The sequence below is a fragment of the Anabrus simplex genome, chromosome 8 (assembly GCF_040414725.1).
Source record: "Anabrus simplex isolate iqAnaSimp1 chromosome 8, ASM4041472v1, whole genome shotgun sequence".
NCBI classification, from domain to species: domain Eukaryota; kingdom Metazoa; phylum Arthropoda; class Insecta; order Orthoptera; family Tettigoniidae; genus Anabrus; species Anabrus simplex.
The window spans coordinates 226,540,318-226,567,052 of NC_090272.1; the positions used below are offsets into that span (position 1 = coordinate 226,540,318).

The 26,735-nt window shown below is 43.3% G+C and overlaps 1 protein-coding gene across 2 annotated transcripts in view; it reads left to right on the forward strand.

Moving 5' to 3' along the window:
* The window catches only part of LOC136879018 (golgin subfamily A member 6-like protein 2), a 182,762-nt gene that overhangs the window by 123,907 nt on the left and 32,120 nt on the right, over positions 1-26,735 (forward strand). Inside the window, exons 2-3 of one of the 2 annotated variants that reach the window (XM_067152720.2) lie at positions 14,355-14,774; positions 21,627-22,472. In XM_067152720.2, coding sequence (XP_067008821.1) covers positions 14,355-14,774; positions 21,627-21,690 — 484 coding nt within the window. In that variant the 3' untranslated portion in view covers positions 21,691-22,472. Of the gene's footprint in view, positions 1-14,354; positions 14,775-21,626; positions 22,473-26,735 lie in introns of those variants that run through there. The other variant, XM_067152722.2, reaches the window with a different exon arrangement.

Sequence of the window (26,735 nt, forward strand, 5' to 3'; positions counted from 1 at the left end):
CACATGGGATCGCCGACGGGCCTTTTTAAGTGTTATCGCCTGCGTCGTACAATTGAAATCCATATTACGCACTAAGCCTCGCTTTTTGATTCGAGAGAATAAGAAAGCTACTTGCGGAAAGTATGTGTCTTCCATGATAGCACATATATTGTCATCACAAGTGTTGGCAAAACTTTTCCGTACCGTCCAATCTGCCAAGGGAACAACCTCTGTAAGCTGCTTGTAAGCATGATGAACCGACGACTTGTGAAGGCTTTAGAGGAGAGGCATCTCCTGACTAACTACTGGTGTGAGTTTGCTCTTATCGGTCTGCCGCCGATCATCTCGTCAGGCTACAGAACGCCATTCAGTACATTTTTAAACTTTGTATTTATTATCCCAGCAGTACAGGATTATGTCCACTCTACATCAGCGGAAATTCCAGGGATATTGCCCACGTTTATTAAGAATGTATGTCCCTCCGGCTATTTTGAGTCCCAGTAGGGAGGGCTTATTCTCGGCATCACGTTCAAGCAAATGGAGTTACTAAGGGATCTGTGTTGAGTGTGACAGTATTCGCAATCACCGTAAACGGCATAGTTGCGGCTGCTGGGTCCGCAGTCTATGTAGACGATTTAACCTTACATTTCAGATCAGGAAGGGTGGCGGTTGCTGAAACATTTGCAGCAACTTATCAACTTAGTAGACAGATAGGCCCTACAACATGGTTTTTGATTTTCAGCTGCGAAAACCTCCGTTGTACACTTCTGGCAATGTGGAATATTCCTTTTATTTTTTTCTCGCGCATAAAGGACAGGCTCAGGTGACTGTCTTGTTCATGTGACCTTTGAAGTCTAGTCTCGAAAACTGAAATGTCGCAATCTCTTGATAGTTGAACTTTCCTCATGTTACAGGAGACTCTTTACGTGTCATGAAAGAGAGGGTTAATCAAATATTCGGGAATACAGTATAGCAAGAGAAGACATTGCCAAAGAACAGAATAGATAAGAGCAATTATTATTTGCATCGAGCAGCACGCGAAATAAGTTATTTCAGATCGATGGCGGCGTCCAGAGACTAGCACACGTTTAAATATACACTGCGTTGAGAAACAACATACCTTAGAAAATAAGTGAAGGTGGTCAAGGTTAGAAATGTAAATTTGGAATAGAAACCGTTATGATTTTCGAGAAAAGAAAGAGGTTGAATCACCTCCATATATGGCGACATAAACCTAGAGGCTAGTTTAGTGTCCACTGCAAATTTTAAAGTTTCAATTTTACGAATATGAAGTACGTTTGTCCGAAAGTTGAAGCCATGGTGAATGGTACCATATTGCCTTGTTTTTCATTCTGTTGGTGTATTGTCAGTATTGCTAGCTGCCTGCTAAAAGCCTGCCACCCTGAAGGGGTGCGGCAGGCCTCCTACACGGTGACGCCCTCTCTCAGGCCAGAAGATGAGTTGCCATGATTTGAGGTGCGGTGAAGGGTGAGAGGGAGGTGACTGTGATCTGTAGAAGGAACTCTTTCGGCATTAGCCTTAGTGAGGATAATGGAAAACCACGGAAAGCCATCTCAGTTCAGCCGACCGCCTCCCAAATGCAGCTCGGTGAAAGTATTGATGAAATGTTGTTCTCGAGCGAGAGATACTGCCAAAACTGGAATGGACTGGAGACTTCTCGAATATTTACAAGTTCCAGGCCTTCTTTAAGACACAATCTACATTTACCAAAAATCAATAGTAGTCACTGTCTTATTTGCCTCAACAGTCGAAATTACATAGGAAAATAGAATGAAAATAATGAATTTTAACAGGGGCAATAAGTACCTGGCCTTAGTTAAAACAAGAAAAGGTTAAAGTTACTGGCCGAAAATCAAAATGTTAGGAGGCGAACACTTGTACTCCGTGAAATTCGCATGAAAATACTTAAAACCCTACCTGGGCTTAAGGCCGGACGTTACAGAGGCTAAGCCTATACTACAGAGGTAACTAGATGAACGAAAATATATATATTTTACAAAATTAAGAGGTAGCTTTTAAAGATTACAAAATCCTAGTCACCTCAATATCAAGTTGAAAGGGAATACAAGAGGGTTCTCACTCTTTGTTCCCTAAGTTCGGTTAAGTTCTTGTTTGAGAATTTACACTGAGAAACTTTTCCCTTGAACTATCTTTCAGAGACTGTTATATAATTACACGGAGTCTGCCATTACCTTGAGCTGGTGGACCTCCCGGCGATATACGAGGCTCCCGCTACGAACACACTCTAAACCTCTTGACTGGAGCGATCGGAAGACAACATGGCCCGAAATGTCTCAGCTTTTATAGCGGAGAGGAAGGTTCTAGATTTCTCTGGGCCGAAGCCCTGACGCACCCACAATTTCCATTGGGCAATCAAATAAATATCAAAAACTCTGATTGGTTACTTAAATAAATGTACAAAATTTCCTACTGGCTACGATTTTAAACTGGCGGGAAGAGATAGAAATTAGATAACTTTAGAACACTAAAAACAAACTATAAACAATTCAGTTTTAGGAAACCTTAACACACAAAATTACTTTGAAAATTAATTGTTCATCCTCACCCCAGAGGGCGCACGTAAGTTGATAGTAGGGACATCTGTCGATGAATGTTCAAATTATTTCCGAAATGAGTTTCAGAGTTTGTCATAGATGGCCTTCTACAAGGCGCTTGTCTTAATTACACGGGACGGGTGTACCTCCGGTACAATTATTATTATTATTATTATTATTATTATTATTATTATTATTATTATTATTATTATTATTATTATTATTATTATTATTATTATTATTGGGATCTAAAGTAACCAGTTCTGCACCCCAAGCCCGATCTACGTAGAAGCGAGCTTTAATCAGCTTCACTGCGCACAGGAAGTCGGTATTATGAAAATGAAGTGAAATGTTTATTACATCGGGAAATGGCTGAGTCAAAGTGAATCCAGGCAATGGGTTTCTGAGACTGAGACAGCAGACTAGACACAGAGAGCGTTGGAACTGCACATTCAAATCGGACGATGTGGCCTGGGAAGTGCTCTTAATTGAGGCTTATTGTTCCAATTGAGAGAGCGTCTGTAACACATCAGTTGAACGGCTTTGTACATCTCTTTCCCGAGCTCTGGTGAATACATTCTGTCACTACAACGTCGACAGAGAACCTGTGCTACTTCATTGAGTATTTCTTTGATCAGTATTCTAGGCAATGCGGTGACAGATGTTGAGTATCATCATTAGTGACGAATAAGATGGAAGAAAATTAGGCTACAACGAGGAAATCAAAACCACAATGACTGTTTGCACTGAATAATTGAGAATTACAACAAGAGGGATAGTCACTCATCAGGTAGATCTAGAAAAGACTAGCTGTCTAGCAGGCCTATCCTGCTGTAAGCTTGCGAGGCCTCCACTTTCTAAATGACACGTTTTCCAAAACAAAACTTTGAGAATGATGTGTACAGTTGCTGAAATCTTTTAAAAAGATACTATACGAACTTCACATTCCGCTTGTTAGATCTCTCGTAAACAATGAAGATGACCAAATCTTGAATCGTCCTTAGCCAGTCTTAAAAGGGATTATAAGGGCCAAGAAGCCAAACAGTTCAAACATCACGGCCCTTCGCTTACTTAGGATCTGTTTTAAATAGGAAAACAGCAATCTTTCGGCCTTTCCCAAATTTAAACCACTTGTCACTAAAAATGAGAAATTCGTTTCTTAAAAAGTGAGGGTTTGTCCCTCCACCCCTCCTGTCTAATACTCCGCCATTAATCTTTAAAACTAAATTTAGTGAAGAGGGGGTTTCTTTTCTGAAGGAGGCAAAATACCACCTCCCAGCCAGATCGATTTTCCCGCGCCAGTGCAGTAAACAGAGACTTTCCGATTCATCGGTATTTCTCGGAAACAGATGAGACTAGTAAAAGGGCATAGTTTTCGTCCTGGGACTCTCATTTAGTTGCCCTCAACAAAAAAATAATAATGAAATAAAAGTGTCCAGGTCGGTGGATGTAGAGTGCGCTTCGGACCACAAGTGGCAACGGCTGGTCCGTGGTCCGACAGCTCTGCACTCCGACCGACCAGCCGAGCAGAGGAAAGGTGGCCGCACTTCTATGCCTCTGTATTCGGGAGATGAAGAGGAGCTGGTGCTCACTGTCACCTGTCTTGAAAATAGTTTTCCATTATCCTGCACTGAGGCGAATGCCGGGACAGTTCCTAGTACAGGCCACGGCCGCCAACCCCCTCACCCTCTCCGAGCTTCTCCTTCACCGTAACAAATCTCCCGGCCTGAGAGACGGCGTCACCGTCTAGGAGGCCGACCTCCCCTGAAACAGTAGTATCCATGCATTCCCTACGCATACAAATCCCAATGAGTTTAGGGAAAGAAAAAATATCGCCGATAAATCCATATAACCAACGAAATGACCTGTTACATAATCATTATTGAAGCCGGTCGTCTCGTTTAATTAAACGACATTTGTATAAGTGGCATTACACATTGTTCCTAAGTTCACGTATCGTATACCTTTAGAAAAGAAGTTTCCCACCAGACATAATAATAATAATAATAATAATAATAATAATAATAATTGTTACCGTGTTTTTGTGGTAGTTATGCGTGAAAGAAGGTGCGGGGTGGTGAACGGGTCTCAAGCTACTAAAGTAAAATTAATTAAAATTTAACCAGGTTATGTTTTCTTTTCAAAAACAAAGAAATAACAAGCATGGCAGGTACAAAGTAGCAAGTCAAAGGGTAGTTACAATATTTACAGGATTTGGGCTTCGAGCCCTGAAAACACAATGCCTGGGCAATCAGCTCAGTTTTACCTCCAAACACAAGTTTCAACAGAGGGGCAGAAAACCCCATTCATGCCTAGGAGCCCTAGCTCCAAATTACACTGAAAAGCCTCCACGAGGCATACAACACTCAATTTTCAAAAGAGCCACTCGCTCTCAAATTTAAGCCTCTCCCAGGCCACACCAAACTCCACCTTCAAGTTGTCCTCAACGGACATAAACACAGGGGTAAAATACCCAATCTACTGAGGTCTATAGAATGAAAAGAAGGTTAATTAAATGACCTCTAAGGGAACAATTTGAGAGGAGGCGAACTTGCACTCCTAATACACTTTGATTAAGACCTACTTGGCACTAGGCCGATAATACCAGGGCTAATCCCATACTAAAGAGGTGACTTAAGAAAAGAACAATTTGTTTAACGTTAACGAGAATAGGTTGAGAAAAATAAGTTCACCTCAAAACAATATGAGTGGGAGCTCGAGAGGGTTAGCACTCTCTATCCCAGTATGTAGCTTTAAAAGAGAATATATGAAAAGAGTAGTTACATTTAGGAAAAGGTTACATGGTGGAACGCTTAGAACCCGCCCCGAGAGTTAAACTGCTGAGCTAGCAAGGAAGGAAGTTATTAATCGGCCATTACCTTGTTGTTGACCGCTGCCGAGGAAAGAGGCGCTTCCCGCCTCCTGCTATGTACTTAATACACTGAAAGATGGAACAGAAGTGGCCCGGAGACCCTAAAATCAGCAGTTTATATCCTCTCGCGGAAGGTTCTAGGTGTCAGGGGAATGAAAACACCCTCCCACAAACTTTTTATTGGGTAGGATACAGCAACATATTCAAGTTGGGGGAAGATACCTACGATTGGTCAGAAATTAATAACAGAAATTCGGGATTGGTTAAATGCAAAACAAGGGGAAAGAGAGGGGTATACAGCCAACTTAAACAATAACTGAAAAAAATTTAGCAAAGACAAACATTTGAAATAAAAATTTCTCCAACAAAATAGTTCTTTGACTTCGCACTAGGGTGCACTATTGTTGATCTTCAGTAGTGTCCTCTAGAAGAGAAAGTTCACACTTCTTACTTCAAGCAAAACAAAAACACATCAAAAATGACACAGTTCAAAAACTCAAAATTTTCCACGTGGTGACATCTTTTGAGAAGGTAGCGAATTAATAGCGTATATAAAGTTCAGACTTCCTCCAGCAGAGGAGTTTCAACTGGCGCAAATTTTAAATTAGCGGCGTGGAGGTGTACCGCCCGGTACAATAATAATAATAATAATAATAATAATAATAACAATAACGGATTTCGGCCTCCGGAAAGGCCTGCTTTGACGCCGTATAAGCGACCTCAGCGCCTGTGATGATCGAGCCCCATATATAATGAAGTCTAATGCTGAAGACTACACACACACACACACACACATGCCCCGAGCCCTCGGAATTCGGAATTAATCCATGAAGGTTAAAATCCCCGACCTAGCCGGGAATCGAACCCGGGACCTCTTGGGCCAAAGGTCCGCAAGCTAAAGATTTAGCCATGGAGCCGGAAAACGTAAACGCATGTCCTCGACCTGAAGTGGTGCATCTCTTTTCAGACACACCCCAAATCTCTGACAGTACCAAGTATCGAACCCGCGCCCCCGAGGACGGCAGCTAATGGCGCTAACCGTTGCGCTACAGAGGCGGACTCCCACCAGATGAAGAACATGTTTACACTTGCATTCTTATGAAGTTTGGGAATTTCCTATTTTACTAGGGATCTTGAGGGAGTTTTAAAGGCCTGGGGAACCTGAACGGGCCTCATTAATTCATATTTATTTATTTGCATGTTTATATCTACGTTTAAAATGCTACCGTTATGCTGAGACTGCTGGTTGTTTCAGGCCATAAGCACTGACTCCGGTTACAGTAACAATTGCCAGACAAGTCTCTTGTGACCTGGGCCCGCCTCTGCGGTGTAGCTGCCACCCCCGGAGGCCCGGGTGAACGGGATCCACTCTTTCTCGAGAAGTCAATTGAGTACAGGTAGAGAGGATTCGATTCCCACCTCAGCCATCCTCGAAGTGGCTTTCCGTCGTTTCCCACTTCTCCTCCAGTGCCTGGATGGAACCTAACTTAAGGCCACGGCCATTTCCTTCCCTCTTCCTTGCCTATCCCTTCCGATCTGCCCATCCCCCACACGGCCTCTGTTCAGCATAGCATGTAAGAACGCCAAGGAGAGGTTTTAGTCCTCCTCCCTAGTTGTATCATCGACCAAAAAGTCTCACGCTCAAGGACACTGCCCTTGAGGCGGTAGAGGTGAGATCCCTCGCTGAGTCCGGAGGAAAAACCAACTGACCTGGAATAATAACTGATTGTAGTCTTGCTTGTGAGGCAAGTAACTGGGCTGAGTTACCTGACAAATATTTTACTCGTTTACAATTAAAACTTACTTTCTCAACAAGTAATCAATACAATTGCTTCACGAAACTGCTGCCTTGAAAAGATCATTGACATTCTTTTCGCATGGGGCTGCAATGATACCAAATTTGCAAAGACAAATGTATTACTTCTTTTTGTGTGGGTTTTGTTTTAAGCATAGAGCCAATAACTGGTTGTGATTACTAAGAGAGGGTGAGCATGATACTCTTGAACTTCAGAAACGATGTTTTCCTAAAGGGCAGTGTCCTGGTGAGTGAGACATTTGGTCAGGGATACAACTGGGCAGGAGGACCACTACCTCCCCTACTGTGCTGAACAGCGGCCTTGTGGGGGATGGGACGATTGCAAGGGATACGCAAGGGAGAGGGAAGGAAGCGGCCGTGGCCTTAAGTTAGGTATCATCCCGGCATTTGCCTGCAAACTACGGAAAACCACTTCGAGGATGGGTGAGGTGGGAATCGAAACCCCTCTACTCAGTTGATCTCCCGAGGCTGACGGGATTCGGTTCCAGCCCTCGTACCACTTTTCAAACTTCGTGGCAGAGCCGGGAATCGAATTCGGGTCTCCGGACGTGACAGCAAATTTGTCATTTACGTTACAAAATAATTCGTTCTTAACATTCTCATCGCTAAACAAAAATACTCTCCGCATTTCTCGAAAAGAAACTCTGCAAGGATACTTGAAAGAATTATTGTGTTTAGTTTTAAGAATATCCCCAGCAGTGATGGATGTTGTAAGTACCTCGTGAAACTGTTGCTTCTGCTGTTGTAGAAATTAAAAAGTTATAATCGTCATTACTTAATATGTTTTCCGTTTCTGCTTCCACGTATTTGTAACGAATACAAATTCTATTTCGAAGATATTAAATGGAAATCCAGGGGTACAGAGAGGACGAACCAGAAATGGGCTACAGAAATTGGAAAGTTTTAGCGGTTGATCGAGATAAATGGCAGAAGATTGTTGAAGAGGCCAAGGTTTACATAGAAGTAGACAAATTCTATTTCAAGGAGTAAATTTAAAGCAACAATTAATAAAAGAAAGTACTACTTACAAGTAATTCGATTTTTTTAATTTCCCAGCTCTGGCCTAAAGCGGTGTAGGATATCACTTGTTTACTTTGCTGATTCAGGTTTATGCTCAAAATGAGACACAGTTGTGCACTGCAACCAAATTAGTGACAGTTACAGCATACGAAGAAGGGTCACTTTTGTAGATGTATGTTTGTGTTTTAGTGACCTACAGTAACTACTCCGGCCAAAGTTTTAATTCAAGCGTGGTAGGCTAGTCTTAAATCATCATTAGCGTATTTTGATTTTCTCAAAAATGATTTCTCCGAATCTTTCTGAATAAGAAAATGTACACTTTAGTGGTCATATGATGTGATTTACGTCACTAAATCATATTTAAATGGAGTGTGAACGCACTAGCCTACGTTGTCGAAGGTGTAATAATAGAGCAGGTGTAGTTGGAGTGCTAAAATGGTGTAATTGTAATTAGTATAGATTACTGTGTTGTCCAGGTTCATTAGTGAGATAAGTGAGAATATTGCAAGTCAGTTAAACATATCTGTAAATAGTCGCCTCTTACGACTTAGCCTTAGCTGAGTTCTGGCATCGCTTCCATTTACTTTCATCTATACTATCCGACCTCCCTTGGCCAACTCTTGTTCTTTTCCATCTTCAACGGTATAAGATTTTCGAGGCCTAGGGAGACTTTCAGTTTCACGGCCTTCGTGCCCTTGTCTTTCTTTTGTCGATAATTTAATTTTCCGAAGTGTCGGACCTCTTCTAATTTCCTTCTGATTAATGTCAATTGAGGATGGTGGGCCAGTTGTACTTCCTGTTAAAATAATAATCACCACCAGCACTATCAACCTGGTACCACCTAACAACATTGCGAGAATACAGAGCTGCATGCCCCCTCAGAACGGTCCGCTCAGGTCCAGAGTTCCTTTAGATGAGAGGTGCTCACGCTGCGGGCGCCCAGCACTGTAATTGGGCGGACTGGCAGGCGATGAGCGCAGCGTATGCTATTCAACCACAGTGACATCGTGGCTACGTCATAGGCCATGAAGGTTGGGCGAAGTTCTCCCGTTCACTCTCGACCACTGCCGCGATACCCGAGTTTGAAATGGAGGCAAAAAATAATGAAAGAGAGAGGGCAGAAATCCATATCATTTTCAATTTACGTTGTAAGAAATAAGTTATATATATTCATTGCAGTTTAAGTATTTTGATCGTCTACAATAAAGAGTTAGACCTACAACCTCAAATATTTGTATAATGTACGTAATGAATTACAATTGTCACTGTTACGTTTTAAGAGGTGCTTTGGAAACAGTTGTAATACAATACGGAGTTAAGGTGGATAAGCTGCGGCTTGTACTTGTTTGGCTTCAAATTACCTGATAAACTCACCAACAATCGAATGCTTACCGGAAAGAAAATGACTTAGGTTACTTATTTGAAGGCATACTGTATATCTGTTTGATATATGCATTTAATTTGTTGTTGTACTTTAATCTTGGATAGTAAATATTTATGTCCTCACTCATGATGAAGCCCCCTCGCCATTTAGAAGCTAGCTATTACCAACGGATACCTGGTAAGTTTTAAATACTATTTTCAGAAATTCATTGAACAGGGAAAGTCACACAACACTACAATACTGTGCAAAATCAAGCAGTAAATTTGTTGAATTATGAAAACCTACAACCTGTTTTCCAGTCAATGACCGGATCAGGCACGGGATGAATGAAGCGGCGAGGATTGGAACTGCGCCGGCTGCCGAGGCCTGTCGCACTCCTCTGGGGTTCTTGAATTATATAAATATATACTACTTTTTGCTGAATGAATGACAGGAATTTTACTTTTTAAGAAATGGAATTACTGTCATTCCCATCCAAGGAATTGTAAATCGTAGTTTGTACGCTTAAACCATGTACTTTGGGAATTGTAAAAAAATAATTATTACGTGTTAGTTTTCTTTGAATGTATAAATATAAGAAAATTAAAGTGACTGTTTACAACGAGCGCAGTATAAATCAAACAGGAACATCTTGAAAAGGCCGGTTTTCTGTAGCCTACTCCATTCAGCATTTCGCTGAGTGGTGGAGGAGAGCTTCGTAATGACAATCGAACGTCACCGTTCCCTTCCTGCAAAGTGCGTTCGCTCTCTCGCTTCACTGTGACGTATGCTTGCTACGTAAACTGCCCGAAACTGACGTCACGCCAGCCCGGCCACACTGGGCTAGCCTCAAGGGGCCTCCAGGTGAGCACCTCTGGTCTAGATCAAGGAGAACGGACTACCATTTGTGTAGTACATGTCAGACTCAGGTGGAAAATCCATTATTTTTATTATTATTATTATTATTATTATTATTATTATTATTATTATTATTATTATTATTATTATTATTATCATCAATGTGGTTATTTGCCGGTAATGTTACTATACTTGACTAAACGGTACTGTTACACACTTCAGTCAGGTCAAAGGGTGATGCGATAGAATTAGTGCGTTGGATGGGACGAAGATGTTCTATTGGATTAACAACGCTGGTGTCCGACTCGTTGGCTGAACGGTCAGCGTACTGGCCTTCGGTTCAGAGGGTCCCGGGTTCGATTCCCGGCAGGGTCGGGGATTTTAACCTTAATTCGTTAATTCCCACGGCACGGGGCTGGGTGTATGTGCTGTCTTCATCATCATTTCATCCTCATCACGACGCGTAGGTCGCCTACGGGAGTCATATAGAAAGACCTGCACCTGGCGAGCCGAACCCGTTCTGGGATATCCCGGCCCTAAAAGCCATACGACATTTCTTTGTAGATAATGCGTGTTTATGACTGGATGGCTGTTGTGTTGGTATTTGAAGGTGCTGAGATTTACTTGCACGTAAAGGAACTCATGTGGGACACCACCTCGGCGTAGTTAGTGGTACGTAAAGGCAATAACCCAGTTTTACATTAAAAGTGTCAGTGCTCTTATTGTAAGAATGTTCATTTAATTCCTTTCTTGTGACGTCAGGTGATGTGATATCGTGTTCTGGTTGTGTGGTGATGATAATAAAAATTAAATGGCGTATGACGTGTAGTGCCGGGATGTGTCCGAGGACTTCGGCCCGCCAGGTGCAGGTCTTTTGATTTGACGCCGTAGGCGACCTGTGTGTCGTGATGAGGATGAAATGATGACGACACCCAGTCCCCGTGCCAGGGAAATTATCCAATTATGGTTAAAATTCCCGACCCTGTCGGGAATCGAACCCGGGACCCCTGTGACCAAAGGCCAGCACGCTAACCATTTAGCCATGGGGCCGGACGGAGATGATGATGATTATGAGGTAGAGATGGATTGAAACCCGGTGTTGGTATATACAGTAGTCTATTCCTGACGAATAACCACAAAGGTCTGTTTAAAGCTTAACGTCTCCATCCGACAGACGAATCTCAGTAAAGAGCGTCGCTATGTTACACTCTTTGTCCGCTAGATGGTACCACCGCCAGCCTATTATTATTATTATTATTATTATTATTATTATTATTATTATTATTATTATTATTAATTTGCTTTACGTCGCACCAACACAGATAGGTCTTATGGCAACGATGGGATAGGAATGGACTAGGAGTGGGAAGAAAGTGGCCGTGGCCTTAATTAAGGTAAAGCCTGGCGTGAAAATGGGAAACCACGGAAAACCATCCTCAGGGCTGTCGACAGGAGGTTTGAACCCACTATCTCCCGAATGCAAGCTCACAGAGCGCAACCCTAACCGCACGGCCAACTTGTTTGGTCTCAACACTTTTATTACAGTGCTTTAACATAGCACTGGCCTGTCTTATTCCAGTATAATGTGCTATAAACTGGTCCTTAAAGTCAGTTGAGGCCACCCAGCGAACGGCGATGGAGTACCACTGGAGGGCAGTGATGATGGTGGTGATGATGCTTGTTGTTTAAAGGGGCCTAACATCTAGGTCATCGGTCCCTAATGGTACGAAATGAGACGAAATGTTATGACAATTTAAAAATCCATAATCCTCCACTGACCAGAATTCGAAAGCGTGAGGACGAAGAGTGAATGGATGGATATAGAGTTAAAACAATCAGTGATCCGACCCGCAACTAGCGTTAAACAATAGTATTACTGACCAGGGGACTGCTTCTAAAGCATGATACTGAATCGATGATGCTTGTAGTCGAAACGGGTCGAAAATCCAGGTCATCGGCCGTTCATAATGGTACTTATCGCTAGGAAAGTAGAACCATGCTATTTGTCATGTGCGGTCTAATCAAAAGTAGCCTAGACTCGCGGTATTCCACACATTATGGTACTATTCACAGGTAATGTAATACGCACATGTAACAAAGGCCTATGGCGTTCCTCACATAAATGGACTAACCAAAGGGACTCGCACTATCCCGTGGTGTTCCTCACATAGTGGGTACTACACATAGGCAAGGCAGAACCATGGTGTCGCTCATATAGTGGTACGAATTACAGGTACTGTAAAATGCATCCTGAGCCACACACTGTCGCTTCTAATCACAAACGTATTTTGTACCTAACGTAGTGGTACTACGCGCAAGTAAAAGAGACCCATGGTGTTCCCTGCGCGATGTTACTAATTACAAGTAGTCTCATGGCTCTAACTTGATCATCTCTTGGTCGCCCTTTTTAGTCCCTCTTACGACAGGCAGGGCATACCGTGGGTGTATTATTCGTCTGCGTCCCCCACCCACAGGGGGTCTGGAGGGCAGTAATAAAGGTTAAATACAGGCAATGTTGGCAATGATGGCCATGGAGTGATATCAAGTTTTGACGCGTTTTTGCTGTCCTGTCTTCACACCACATGAACACCAAGGAGAGTTTTGGCAGGCTATCTAGTGATTAGAAATTATTGAATACCTCCGCCTCTCTTATCCTGCCGGCCAACATTCTGATGGTGAACATTTTTCACATCAGCGGGACTCGAACCGGTTAAGTGTAAGAGAGGGCCGTGGGCCCTAACTTCGCTACAAATACAGTCAAGTCTAAACCGACCGACCACGGTGTCAAACAAAGACCATTAGGCGGACAATTCCCTTTATGTAATAATAGACAACCATCTTACATTAAAAGCGTCAGGACTTTTATTGTAAAAGTGTTAATGTAATTAGTAATCGTATAACAAAACGTAGCCTACATTGCTTTCATGTCAATATGGTTCCTGACGTAGGTTTAGTGCTGCAACGTGACTGCAAATGGTGTTTCATACGTAGGTAAAGAGAAAGCAAAGGCATCTCCGTACATGCTATGAAGGTCTTCCAGTATACGTAACCGCGGCATTTGACGCTCGGCCGCCTTTGCCCCCAGGAATTAACCTGACCTCATTTTTGGTGTAGGCTGAGTGAACCTCAGGGCAACGTGCACCTCCAAGGAGGGGAAATCTTGTTTCCTAATTTTTCGAGGTCCTGACGTGGGATCGAACCCACGTCCTTTCAGGTGAACCCAGCACGCATTTATCGCCTCGGTGAGACAGCTCCTTTTATATGTAGGTACAGTACATAAAAATAAACTCATCGTATTATTATTAATATTTGTGAAGAACGGCATTCCCATTCAGGAAACCTAATACGTTTATGTCATTTAAGTTAATATTTACAAACGAGACATACCGAAGTGATTAAAAATTGATTTACGTCGCACCGACACAGATAGGTCTTGTGGCGACGATGGGATAGGAAAGGGCCAGGTGTAGGAAGGAAGCGACCGTGGCCTTAATTAAGGTACAGCCCCAGCATTTACCTGGTGTGAAAGTGGGAAACCACGGAAAACCATATTCAGGTCTGCCGACTATCGGGCTCGAACCAACTATCTCCCGAATGCAAGCTCACAGCTGCGCGCCCAACTTGCTCGGTATATCGAAATGAATCACAAAGTTTCGCCCATTCATGTATAACCTTGAATGTTTGTGTTTCCTGTAATTTGCGGTCCATATTAGTTAACGAGCCATTGTGATCAATCTGAAAGTGGCAGCATAGTGTTTGTCTACCTGCAGAACACAGCCTCGCAACTCTGCTGTTTTAGTTTATGTTAGGTCCATGAACATTTAGTGCCTTTACTCATCCTGAAAACGATTCTTTTTGACTGTGTCACAGGAAGGCGCTTGAAGAATGGTCAAAATCTTCACCTCCACCAAAACAAGAGAAGACAGGTGCAGAGGCTGCCCCAGAAGAGCCTCCCGCAGAAGAGAGTCCCCCAGAAGAGCCTCCCGCAGAAGAGAGTCCTCCAGAAGAACCTCCCGCAGAAGAGAGTCCCCCAGAAGAGGCTTCCGAGGAAGCACCGCCAGCAGAGGAAACTGAGGAAGGAGGTGACGCAGGTGGAGAAGAAACTGCCGCGGCCGGGGAAGGTGAAGAGGCAGAAGGAGGTGAAGAGGCAGAGGGAGGTGAAGATGCAGGGGGAGGCGAAGAAGGAGACGGAGGTGATGAGGAAGAGGGAGGTGAAGAGGCAGAGGGAGGTGAAGAGTCAGTGCCAGTGGGAGATGAAGATGCAGGCGGAGAGCAAGCGGCACCCAATCCGTAAATATGATTTATACTAACCTCAGTTTGTTTAAACAACGGCGTTTCGTCATACATTTCACATATGCACCTACACGCACGAGAGGTTGATATGTATGAAGAAACGTCGGCAGGAGATAAAGCTACTTAACCACATCAGATAACAACGCAAGACTAATATTGTTCAGGGATAGCTGCACTGTTCAAATTCAGTTAAAGTTGTCTCTAGCTGCAGAAAGGTATACTTTGCACCAGGCATGTGATTCCCGATGGTATTAAAATCTACTTGTGAACACAACTAATATATAGGAATGATGGTCAAATGAAACTGTTCATGGACATTTGTTTTTTTTTTTTTTTTTGCTAGGGGCTTTACCATGGACAATTTGGTTCCTCCATTGGACATCAGGCTGGTATATAATTTTAGTTTTTCTGGAGGGTACTGTGGATAAACTTGAGCCACTCTGCTCTATTCATGACATCACCCGTGTAGTTCCCCTTGCTACTATGGTAACCTTAACCATATCTGTTCAGAAGTTTCTAGGTCTCCCAATCAATCGTGTTGTTTCCAGCTCATTCAGAATACTCTCCTAGGTTCATTTCCCATCACGAGCCCGAACCCCAGTATGACTTATTTCCACGTATCCTGTATCTCTCCTTCGTTCTTATTCGTCTTGGTCTTCTGGATAGCGAACCCGAGGAACTTCATCTCAGTGCCTCGGGCCTTCAGACGTCTCTTAACGTGTGTGCATATTTCGAATGCCATAGGTCAAGATCTGTTTGAGGTTACTCTTGAACCTTACTAACTTAGCACACTTTGGAATTTTGTCATCACAAAGAAGGGTCCTCACTAGAATGTAGAAGTAGGAACTCTTTTTCACCCGACTGGCCTATGGCAAAGACCACTTTACCAAGGTTCACTTTCAAGTTTATGGCCTGCTTGTTTGATGCTTGCTAATTGATCATCTCGGTTCAATGCCATCTCATTATTATCCTCATCCCACTGATCTTGACAATGAACTCCTGGAACTTGGCTTTCAGCATGTTGCGTTTGTCTTCACATAGTTTCTCCCTAATTATGACATCAGCAAAGACAAGTGTTGAGTATACTGGATAGTTCGTAAATGATCTTAATTATACTGTATTATTTAAAACTGGAATAAATAGTGATAGGGAGAGTGCACTACCCTGTCGGGCTCTGTTTTCGGCGAGGAACTAGCTCAAATGTCCTTTTCCCACCCGCATACAGCCCGTACAGTCATTGTACAACATCTGAATTTTCTTTACCAGTCCTTCAGGCACCTTCATCCTTCTCAAATACTACCCGATCTTGTCTCCTGTAAAACTGTCATGTATTCAGGAATAACATGAGCAGTTCATTTTATTCATCTCTCAAAAGATTCTTCTTCAACTGTCAAACATTTGAGTATAAGACCCATAGTTGGTAGGTTAGCTCTGAAGATATACAGCCGCACAGTAGATGGCTTTCAGTCTCCGCTCTATGAACTTCTCGAGAATTTTCACCTCATGTGATAAGAAGATATCCCTCTATAGTTGGTTCAAAATTTTTCCATATAGGATTTGTAACACAGTCGACTAGCAACATCACAACGATGCTCTAAAAGATCTACTCTTCATACAAGCCAACTAGACAGTGTGTGTGGGGTTAAATGTTACTGAGGTGACACTTCAGACCAATGGCAATAATTGGACACTCGCTTCAAAGTACAAAAAAAGGCCCATGAATTTGATATGACATAGAATTTTGGTACAAGTGCAAGGGAAGTTAGATATTAGTTTCATGGCTAAGTGCCGGGCATAACAGGGAAATAGATATTAATGGGTAAGTACAAGACAGACATAAGGAAACAGACATCGATTTAGTGGGTAGGTACAAGGTATATACCGGGAATTAGACAATTGTTTTTGGATAAGATACAAGTTAGATACAGCGAATTATACACTGGGGTTAGTGCACATGTATAGCGTAGATACAAAGAATTAGATATTGCTGTTATTGGAAAACAACAAGTTAGATAGATGGAATTCGTGTGACTGTGACTGGTGTTAGTGGACAAGTGCAAGGTAGATCATGGAGTTAGACTCTGATATTGGTGGACAAGTATAAGGTAAGATACAGGGAATTAGTGTGATTGGTGTTAGTGGACAAGTGTGAGGTAGATACAGAGAGTTAGTGTGACTGGTGTTAGTGGACAAGTCTGAAGTAGATACAGGGAGTTAGTGTGACTGGTGTTAGTGGACAAGTCTGAAGTAGATACAGGGAGTTAGTGTGACTGGTGTTAGTGGACAAGTCTGAAGTAGATACAGAGAGTTAGTGTGACTGGTGTTAGTGGACAAGTGTGAGGTAGATACAGAGAATTAGTGTGACTGGTGTTAGTGGACAAGGGTGAGGTAGATACAGAGAGTTAGTGTGACTGGTGTTAGTGGACAAGTGTGAGGTAGATACAGAGAGTTAGTGTGACTGGTGTTAGTGGACAAGTCTGAAGTAGATACAGAGAGTTAGTGTGACTGGTGTTAGTGGACAAGTGTGAGGTAGATCAGAGGGTTAGTGTGACTGGTGTTAGTGGACAAGTATAAGGTAAGATACAGGGATTTAGTGTGACTGGTGTTAGTGGACAAGTGTGAGCTAGATACAGAGAGTTAGTGTGACGCGTGTTAGTGGACAAGTCTGAGCTAGATACAGAGAGTTAGTGTGATTGGTGTTAGTGGACAAGTGTGAGCTAGATACAGAGAGTTAGTGTGACTGGTGTTAGTGGACAAGTCTGAGCTAGATACAGAGAGTTAGTGTGATTGGTGTTAGTGGACAAGTGTGAGGTAGATACAGAGAGTTAGTGTGACTGGTGTTAGTGGACAAGTGTGAGCTAGATACAGAGAGTTAGTGTGACTGGTGTTAGTGGACAAGTCTGAGCTAGATACAGAGAGTTAGTGTGATTGGTGTTAGTGGACAAGTGTGAGCTAGATACAGAGAGTTAGTGTGACTGGTGTTAGTGGACAAGTCTGAAGTAGATACAGAGAGTTAGTGTGACTGGTGTTAGTGGACAAGTGTGAGGTAGATACAGAGAGTTAGTGTGACTGGTGTTAGTGGACAAGTGTGAGGTAGATCAGAGAGTTAGTGTGACTGGTGTTAGTGGACAAGTGTGAGCTAGATACAGAGAGTTAGTGTGACGCGTGTTAGTGGACAAGTGTGAGGTAGATACAGAGAGTTAGTGTGACTGGTGTTAGTGGACAAGTGTGAGGTAGATACAGAGAGTTAGTGTGACTGGTGTTAGTGGACAAGTATGAGCTAGATACAGAGAGTTAGTGTGACGCGTGTTAGTGGACAAGTGTGAAGTAGATACAGAGAGTTAGTGTGATTGGTGTTAGTGGACAAGTCTGAGCTAGATACAGAGAGTTAGTGTGACTGGTGTTAGTGGACAAGTGTGAGCTAGATACAGAGAGTTAGTGTGATTGGTGTTAGTGGACAAGTCTGAGCTAGATACAGAGAGTTAGTGTGACTGGTGTTAGTGGACAAGTCTGAGCTAGATACAGAGAGTTAGTGTGACTGGTGTTAGTGGACAAGGGTGAGCTAGATACAGAGAGTTAGTGTGACTGGTGTTAGTGGACAAGTGTGAGCTAGATACAGAGAGTTAGTGTGACTGGTGTTAGTGGACAAGTGTGAGCTAGATACAGAGAGTTAGTGTGACTGGTGTTAGTGGACAAGTCTGAAGTAGATACAGAGAGTTAGTGTGACTGGTGTTAGTGGACAAGTGTGAGGTAGATCAGAGAGTTAGTGTGACTGGTGTTAGTGGACAAGTGTGAGGTAGATACAGAGAGTTAGTGTGACTGGTGTTAGTGGACAAGTGTGAGGTAGATACAGAGAGTTAGTGTGACTGGTGTTAGTGGACAAGTGTGAGGTAGATACAGAGAGTTAGTGTGACTGGTGTTAGTGGACAAGTCTGAGCTAGATACAGAGAGTTAGTGTGACTGGTGTTAGTGGACAAGTGTGAGGTAGATACAGAGAGTTAGTGTGACTGGTGTTAGTGGACAAGTATGAGCTAGATACAGAGAGTTAGTGTGACGCGTGTTAGTGGACAAGTGTGAGGTAGATACAGAGAGTTAGTGTGACTGGTGTTAGTGGACAAGTCTGAGCTAGATACAGAGAGTTAGTGTGACTGGTGTTAGTGGACAAGTGTGAGGTAGATACAGAGAGTTAGTGTGACTGGTGTTAGTGGACAAGTATGAGCTAGATACAGAGAGTTAGTGTGACGCGTGTTAGTGGACAAGTCTGAAGTAGATACAGAGAGTTAGTGTGACTGGTGTTAGTGGACAAGTGTGAGCTAGATACAGAGAGTTAGTGTGACGCGTGTTAGTGGACAAGTCTGAAGTAGATACAGAGAGTTAGTGTGACTGGTGTTAGTGGACAAGTGTGAGCTAGATACAGAGAGTTAGTGTGACTGGTGTTAGTGGACAAGTCTGAAGTAGATACAGAGAGTTAGTGTGACTGGTGTTAGTGGACAAGTGTGAGGTAGATACAGAGAGTTAGTGTGACTGGTGTTAGTGGACAAGTCTGAAGTAGATACAGAGAGTTAGTATGACGCGTGTTAGTGGACAAGTCTGAAGTAGATACAGAGAGTTAGTGTGACTGGTGTTAGTGGACAAGTGTGAGCTGGATACAGAGAGTTAGTGTGATTGGTGTTAGTGGACAAGTGTGAGCTAGATACAGAGAGTTAGTGTGACGCGTGTTAGTGGACAAGTGTGAGATAGATACAGAGAGTTAGTGTGACTGGTGTTAGTGGACAAGTGTGAGGTAGATCAGAGAGTTAGTGTGACTGGTGTTAGTGGACAAGTGTGAGCTAGATACAGAGAGTTAGTGTGACTGGTGTTAGTGGACAAGTGTGAGCTAGATACAGAGAGTTAGTGTGACTGGTGTTAGTGGACAAGTGTGAGGTAGATCAGAGAGTTAGTGTGACTGGTGTTAGTGGACAAGTGTGAGGTAGATCAGAGAGTTAGTGTGACTGGTGTTAGTGGACAAGTGTGAGCTAGATACAGAGAGTTAGTGTGACGCGTGTTAGTGGACAAGTCTGAAGTAGATACAGAGAGTTAGTGTGACTGGTGTTAGTGGACAAGTCTGAAGTAGATACAGAGTGTTAGTGTGACTGGTGTTAGTCTACAAGTCTGAGCTAGATACAGGGAATTAGTGTGATTGGTGTTAGTGGACAAGTCTGAAGTAGATACAGAGAGTTAGTGTGACTGGTGTTAGTGGACAAGTGTGAGCTAGATACAGAGAGTTAGTGTGACTGGTGTTAGTGGACAAGTGTGAGGTAGATCAGAGAGTTAGTGTGACTGGTGTTAGTGGACAAGTGTGAAGTAGATACAGAGAGTTAGTGTGACTGGTGTTAGTGGACAAGTCTGAAGTAGATACAGAGAGTTAGTGTGACTGGTGTTAGTGGACAAGTGTGAAGTAGATACAGAGAGTTAGTGTGATTGGTGTTAGTGGACAAGTCTGAAGTAGATACAGAGAGTTAGTGTGACTGGTGTTAGTGGACAAGTGTGAAGTAGATACAGAGAGTTAGTGTGATTGGTGTTAGTGGACAAGTCTGAAGTAGATACAGAGAGTTAGTGTGACTGGTGTTAGTGGACAAGTCTGAAGTAGATACAGAGAGTTAGTGTGACTGGTGTTAGTGGACAAGTGTGAATTAGATACAGAGAGTTAGTGTGATTGGTGTTAGTGGACAAGTCTGAAGTAGATACAGAGAGTTAGTGTGACTGGTGTTAGTGGACAAGTGTGAAGAAGATACAGAGAGTTAGTGTGATTGGTGTTAGTGGACAAGTGTGAGCTAGATACAGAGAGTTAGTGTGACTGGTGTTAGTGGACAAGTGTGAAGTAGATACAGAGAGTTAGTGTGACTGGTGTTAGTGGACAAGTGTGAGGTAGATACAGAGAGTTAGTGTGACTGGTGTTAGTGGACAAGTGTGAGGTAGATACAGAGAATGAATCTGCTGATGTTAGTGGACAAGAACAAGGTAGGAAGAGAGAATTATTGGGTGTGGTGTTAAAGTACAAGTTAAAGGCAGATGCAGGGTCGAGGGTATCGGTGTGAAATTATAATGTATCGGTTGTAATAAATTCAATAATTTTAACTTCTAGGATTGATAGCTGAAAAAAGAACAAAACCAGTATGTTTTATTAAATAACCACAGGTCGGAAATTGATATATGGTGTACTTCTTGAGGTAACTGAAGAGACCATTACATTTCAATACACCACTGAAAAGTGCGGGAATATGAGTCGTGGAGAGGAGTACCCGAGCTCATCGCGCCGCCGTAACAAGTCACACTTTTCAACAGTTTTTATGAAGGATTACAATGTAAAGTATTAGTTTCACTTTGTATCAAACCAAAAGTATCTTAACTGTCAATTTCCGACCTATGGCTATTTGCTTTGGTCTCTTGGACCTTGGCTGAATGGCCAGCCTCCTGAGGGCCCAGGCTTCAATACCCGGCCGGGCGCAAGGCTAACTTCTCTGGCTCGCGGACTGAGTGTTTGCGTTGTTCTTAACACACACATCTACATACAATACAGCACACTACCATCTGCCAGAAGAATAAGCAATAATCGAGGTTTGGCGTCAGTAAGACCGTCCGGCCGCAAAACGGGGCCGAATTCTTATGAAGTGCCGGCTCAATAAAATCAGTAAAATGGCCAGGAAAAGAAAAATGTGTTTTGGTACCTACAAGTTAAAGTATCGTATTGAATTCCATTACACCCGGTACTGTTGGCTGTTGGTTGCACAGCCCATGCAAAAGGCTGCAAAGTATACCGATGTTAACTTAAACTGATATCTAACAATCTCTTAACATGTTTACTTGTAGCGAGGACGTCCGAGTGTCAAGAATGCAGACTGCGGTGTCAGAAGAAGAAATCTACTCTCTTTAAACGCTGTGCTGTACGCGTCGAACGGAGCACTACATTGCCTGTACCTTCTTTTTTAAAAAAATTCTCGTACTGTACATAACACTAGCCACGATTTGATCGTACCCAGTCGTCATCGGCGTCCTGTGTCGTCTTCAAAACAAATGTGGATTTGACCGTTGTTATTTTTGTCTGTAGGGAGGAGGAAGAGCCCGGGGAGTGCGCTTGTGATGGCATGGAGGAAGATTAAACCACCTGAAACGTAGTAGTAAGATTTGGCAACATTGAATCCTCCACTCCACGTGGACTTGACAAACTGCAATAAAATGAATCGCACACCTCACATTGAGTGACCCTAGTTTTATTTATTGTTCTCTACTTCAAAGATTTGGCGCTACAAGAAGTCATATCACAATAATAGAGTGGCATGGGTACGATTAAATCGTGTCTGGTATACGGTACACAGTGACCAGACTTCGTACTCCATCCTTCACCATAAGTACCACACACAAAATGTTATTGAAATAAAATGTTCATTGTTTCAGTGGTGAGTAATTCCGTCTTTAAAGAAATTGTGTGGTCATCTTGAATGCGCCAATTCAACAGGTGCGTGCAAGAAGGTAATTGAGAAAATGCCCTAAGAAGTTTCCTTTGCCAGGCTGTGAAAACTGCAAAATCAATACCGCATGTATTAAACTGATCCCTTGACCAGGAGTAGCCTTGCAGAGAGCTTCACGTCTTCCTGCACGCACCCAAAAGTGAACAACGTGAACGTGTATAACACTGGCAGACATTTATGTCGGAATATTTTGGAGACTTACTTAACTTTCAAAAGGGGATAAGTGCCATTTCCGTCAAAAAAGTGCAGTAATTCTAGAATAATCGTAATTTTTAAATATTCTCCCCCAACTGGTTGGACCGACTACCTGTCGTAAGAGTCGTGTGGGAGGAGAACCTCCAGGGGCTCACATCCCGGTGACCTAACTGAGTCTGGCATTGCTTCCGGCTCCTCACTTTCATCTTTCCTCTCTCACCTCCCTTGTGTCGTATTAGGTTTCCCTTTCTTTTGCCAATACCATCTTTGATAGGATGGTTGCGAGGTTGTACTTCAGCGATCACCATCACCACTCCTTGAACCAAATCTTTTAAACCATTTAAAACGAAACTTTTTTCAATAAGATGGTATTAAGCTTTATTCTGTTTTTAAAGTATATACCAGGTGGCCCTCTAGCTCCGTACTTTCTACTTATAGGTGTCCCGCATGCAATAATGATGAACGGGATGCCTAATCGCTGGTTTACAAAGGAGCACTACAACTCGCTGAATTTCAGATGTCAAACAAAGAGCAGTCATTTTTCTACACACGTTCTGTAACACGACGCATTTGTAAATACGCCGAAGGTGGAGAAAATAATAACTCGTTAATTTATACACGTACAGACATTCCACTCCACCAAAAAACTGCTTGTATGCGGTAAGTACCGTGAACGATTCATTAGCTCTTAATTGCTGCTCTGTTCGGAAAAATACTTGTATAGAAAGCAGGTGGCCATTAGGAGATTCCCGCGCATACCGTCTGTAAGCTTCGGCTGCATTCCTACCAGATTCTCCATAGATTAAAATTATGCCTGTGTATACAACGTTGAACATTAACCTTCATCTTAGAACCCTAGTCCTTAAGTGTTATGACTTCTTCACTTTGTATTACGGTGCGGAGGCTTGGACACTAAATGGTCAAACTGCCTTTGAGCTCTGGTGTTATTGTTGTATGCTCGGAATATCTTGTTTGTATCACGTAACGAACGACGTGGTTATGCAGCGCATGAGTAAACAATTAAAAGTAACAAAGACCATCAAAGGAAGGACACGTTGGACACATTATGCGTAACGAGAAAGGCCACCTCCAACAACTCATACTTCAAGGAAAAGTAAAATGCCCTGGGCGACGAGGCATTTCCTGGTTGGGAAACCTCTGCCAGTGGTCCAACTCATCATCAGCTAGGAGTTGTTAGTAGGGAGGCCTGGACCGGAGAGACCGCCAACGTCCACTGAGGATATGATATGACACTTCCAGAAGAAATTTCATCGTTGCTGAACACACTAGCCATCGCCAAATGTTAACAGCAACTATACTGCTGCTGTGCAAAATACCAGCCCATTACTATGCGTTCGAGAACGAGGCTTACTAACGCAAGGGAACGCATTTGACAGGAACAATTAGCGAGCGGCCGTATTCTGACGTCACCTACGTGCAGGCAGTAGTATCCCTGTGAAATCAGTTATTAGACAACCCATTCATCATTAGTGCGTGTGGGACACGTGTAAGTAGAAAGTACGGCGCTGGCGGGCTACTGCTATATGCTATATTCCTTGAGAAAATGTGTCTAATGAAGTACTAACTAATGAATCAGTATTGTAAAATGAGCTAGAAGTCTGTAAAATAAAATCAGTAAATACAGTTTTATGGTAATATGTCGATTTTGCTACCTATCTCCTTTAAGAAGGTAACTGTTCACTTGTTCCAAATATGACGGAAATAGTACAAGAATGCGGCGCTCAGTAATGTTGGTAACCGCTCGCCCTTGCTCTGGCGTGAAAATGTACGCCTCTCGTACGGTCCTGCCGGCCTCAGCAGCGGACGAAGTGGAGATGTGACGATGGATGGTGAAGGGACCCGATCCCTAGTGAAGGCACGCCCGGCCAGGTGAGAGCCCGTGCTCGGCGGCCTATGAAATTTTAGTTGGCGGCCTCTCGGTCGGCCAACGGAGCAAAGCAAGTCTGTGTCCCGCAGGCCGCACTCGTCGGCGGCGGGCTACGACGCTCGGTTTCGGCTCTCGAGCCAGCCAGCTCCCTGGTTGATCCTGCCAGTAGTCATATGCTTGTCTCAAAGATTAAGCCATGCATGTCTCAGTGCAAGCCAAACTAAGGTGAAACCGCGAATGGCTCATTAAATCAGTTATGGTTCCTTAGATCGTACCACTTTACTTGGATAACTGTGGTAATTCTAGAGCTAATACATGCAAACAGAGTCCCGACCAGAAGTGGAAGGGACGCTTTTATTAGATCAAAATCAATCGGTCGGCTCGTCCGGTCCGTTTGCCTTGGTGACTCTGAATAACTTTGGGCTGATCGCACGGTCCTCGTACCGGCGACGCATCTTTCAAATGTCTGCCTTATCAACTGTCGATGGTAGGTTCTGCGCCTACCGTGGTTGTAACGGGTAACGGGGAATCAGGGTTCGATTCCGGAGAGGGAGCCTGAGAAACGGCTACCACATCCAAGGAAGGCAGCAGGCGCGCAAATTACCCACTCCCGGCACGGGGAGGTAGTGACGAAAAATAACGATACGGGACTCATCCGAGGCCCCGTAATCGGAATGAGTACACTTTAAATCCTTTAACGAGTATCCCTTGGAGGGCAAGTCTGGTGCCAGCAGCCGCGGTAATTCCAGCTCCAATAGCGTATATTAAAGTTGTTGCGGTTAAAAAGCTCGTAGTTGGATTTGTGTCCCACGCTGTCGGTTCATCGCTCGTCGGTGTCTAACTGGCATGGTTCGTGGGACGTCCTGCCGGTGGTGGCGAGTCGAAAGCGTGCGGCCGCCGTGGTTATCCGCGTGCGGTTCCTGCGCGCCGTAGGCGGACCCCGATGAAATCCTACCGCGGTGCTCTTCATTGAGTGTCGAGGTGGGCCGGCACGTTTACTTTGAACAAATTAGAGTGCTTAAAGCAGGCCGGCTGCGCCTGAATACTGTGTGCATGGAATAATGGAATAGGACCTCGGTTCTATTTTGTTGGTTTTCGGAACCCGAGGTAATGATTAATAGGGACAGGCGGGGGCATTCGTATTGCGACGTTAGAGGTGAAATTCTTGGATCGTCGCAAGACGGACCGAAGCGAAAGCATTTGCCAAGTATGTTTTCATTAATCAAGAACGAAAGTTAGAGGTTCGAAGGCGATCAGATACCGCCCTAGTTCTAACCATAAACGATGCCAGCTAGCGATCCGCCGAAGTTCCTCCGATGACTCGGCGGGCAGCTCCCGGGAAACCAAAGCTTTTGGGTTCCGGGGGAAGTATGGTTGAATTCCAACTTGTAGACTGAGGCAATTGTTTGATGGAAGCGCCGCGTTCTTACGGAAACCGTCCTCCTACTAAGCAGTTCCACTACACGAATTATAGTGCTGACTACGTGAACACGACTGCCAGTCTACTGTCCTACTCTGAAGCTGTTCAGTCTGTCGACATTCAGTTGATACCAGAATGGCATATTTCGTTCTTGAAAGAACAGCATCAGATTCTAAAATCACTCTAAAGTTCATTTCCACGAACATCGGTGAAGTCACCGAAGCACGACGTAAAGGAACGTTACCGGCAGACAGCGAACTGGAATGACGCAGTGAGTCAATCCACCCTGGACAGCTGAGGGAAGAGGAAGTACAATAGGAGTGCATCAATGAGACGAATTCCAACATTCCCACATTTATCAAGATGTTATAAACTGAGTTTTAACATAAAGGTTTTTACACTTTTTCACAATATTAATTAATTCCTAAATAATAATAATAATAATAATAATAATCATAATCAGAAATCTTAATCATTGGTGGCGGATCTTTAACCAAAGACATTGAGAAACAAGAAAGGAAAATTTGTGGCCCAGTTTGTATAGGTGGAATATGGAGAGAAAAAAACATCCCAGGAGATATATTGTCATTCTGAAAAAAAAAATTCTCACACTTTTCGGAAAAGACGATTGAAATTTTATGGACACATTATCAGAATGAACACTAACAGGCTAACTAAAAGAATTCTCAACCTGGCCCTTTCATTAAAAACCAAGAACAGCTGGCTTCGTGAAATTGAAATAGATCTCCAGGAAATCAACATCTCCGAAGACATTGTACAGGACAGATGTAAATTCAGAACCAAAATCGACAATCACCACTTTGAAGACAAACCCAACACCAGAGCTACTATAACCTGGACAGAAGAACGAAGGAAGAAGCTCAGCGAGAGGATGAAAAGATTTTGGGAGGAAAAGAAGGCCAGCACATCAGCTAAGCAAGTTCAAC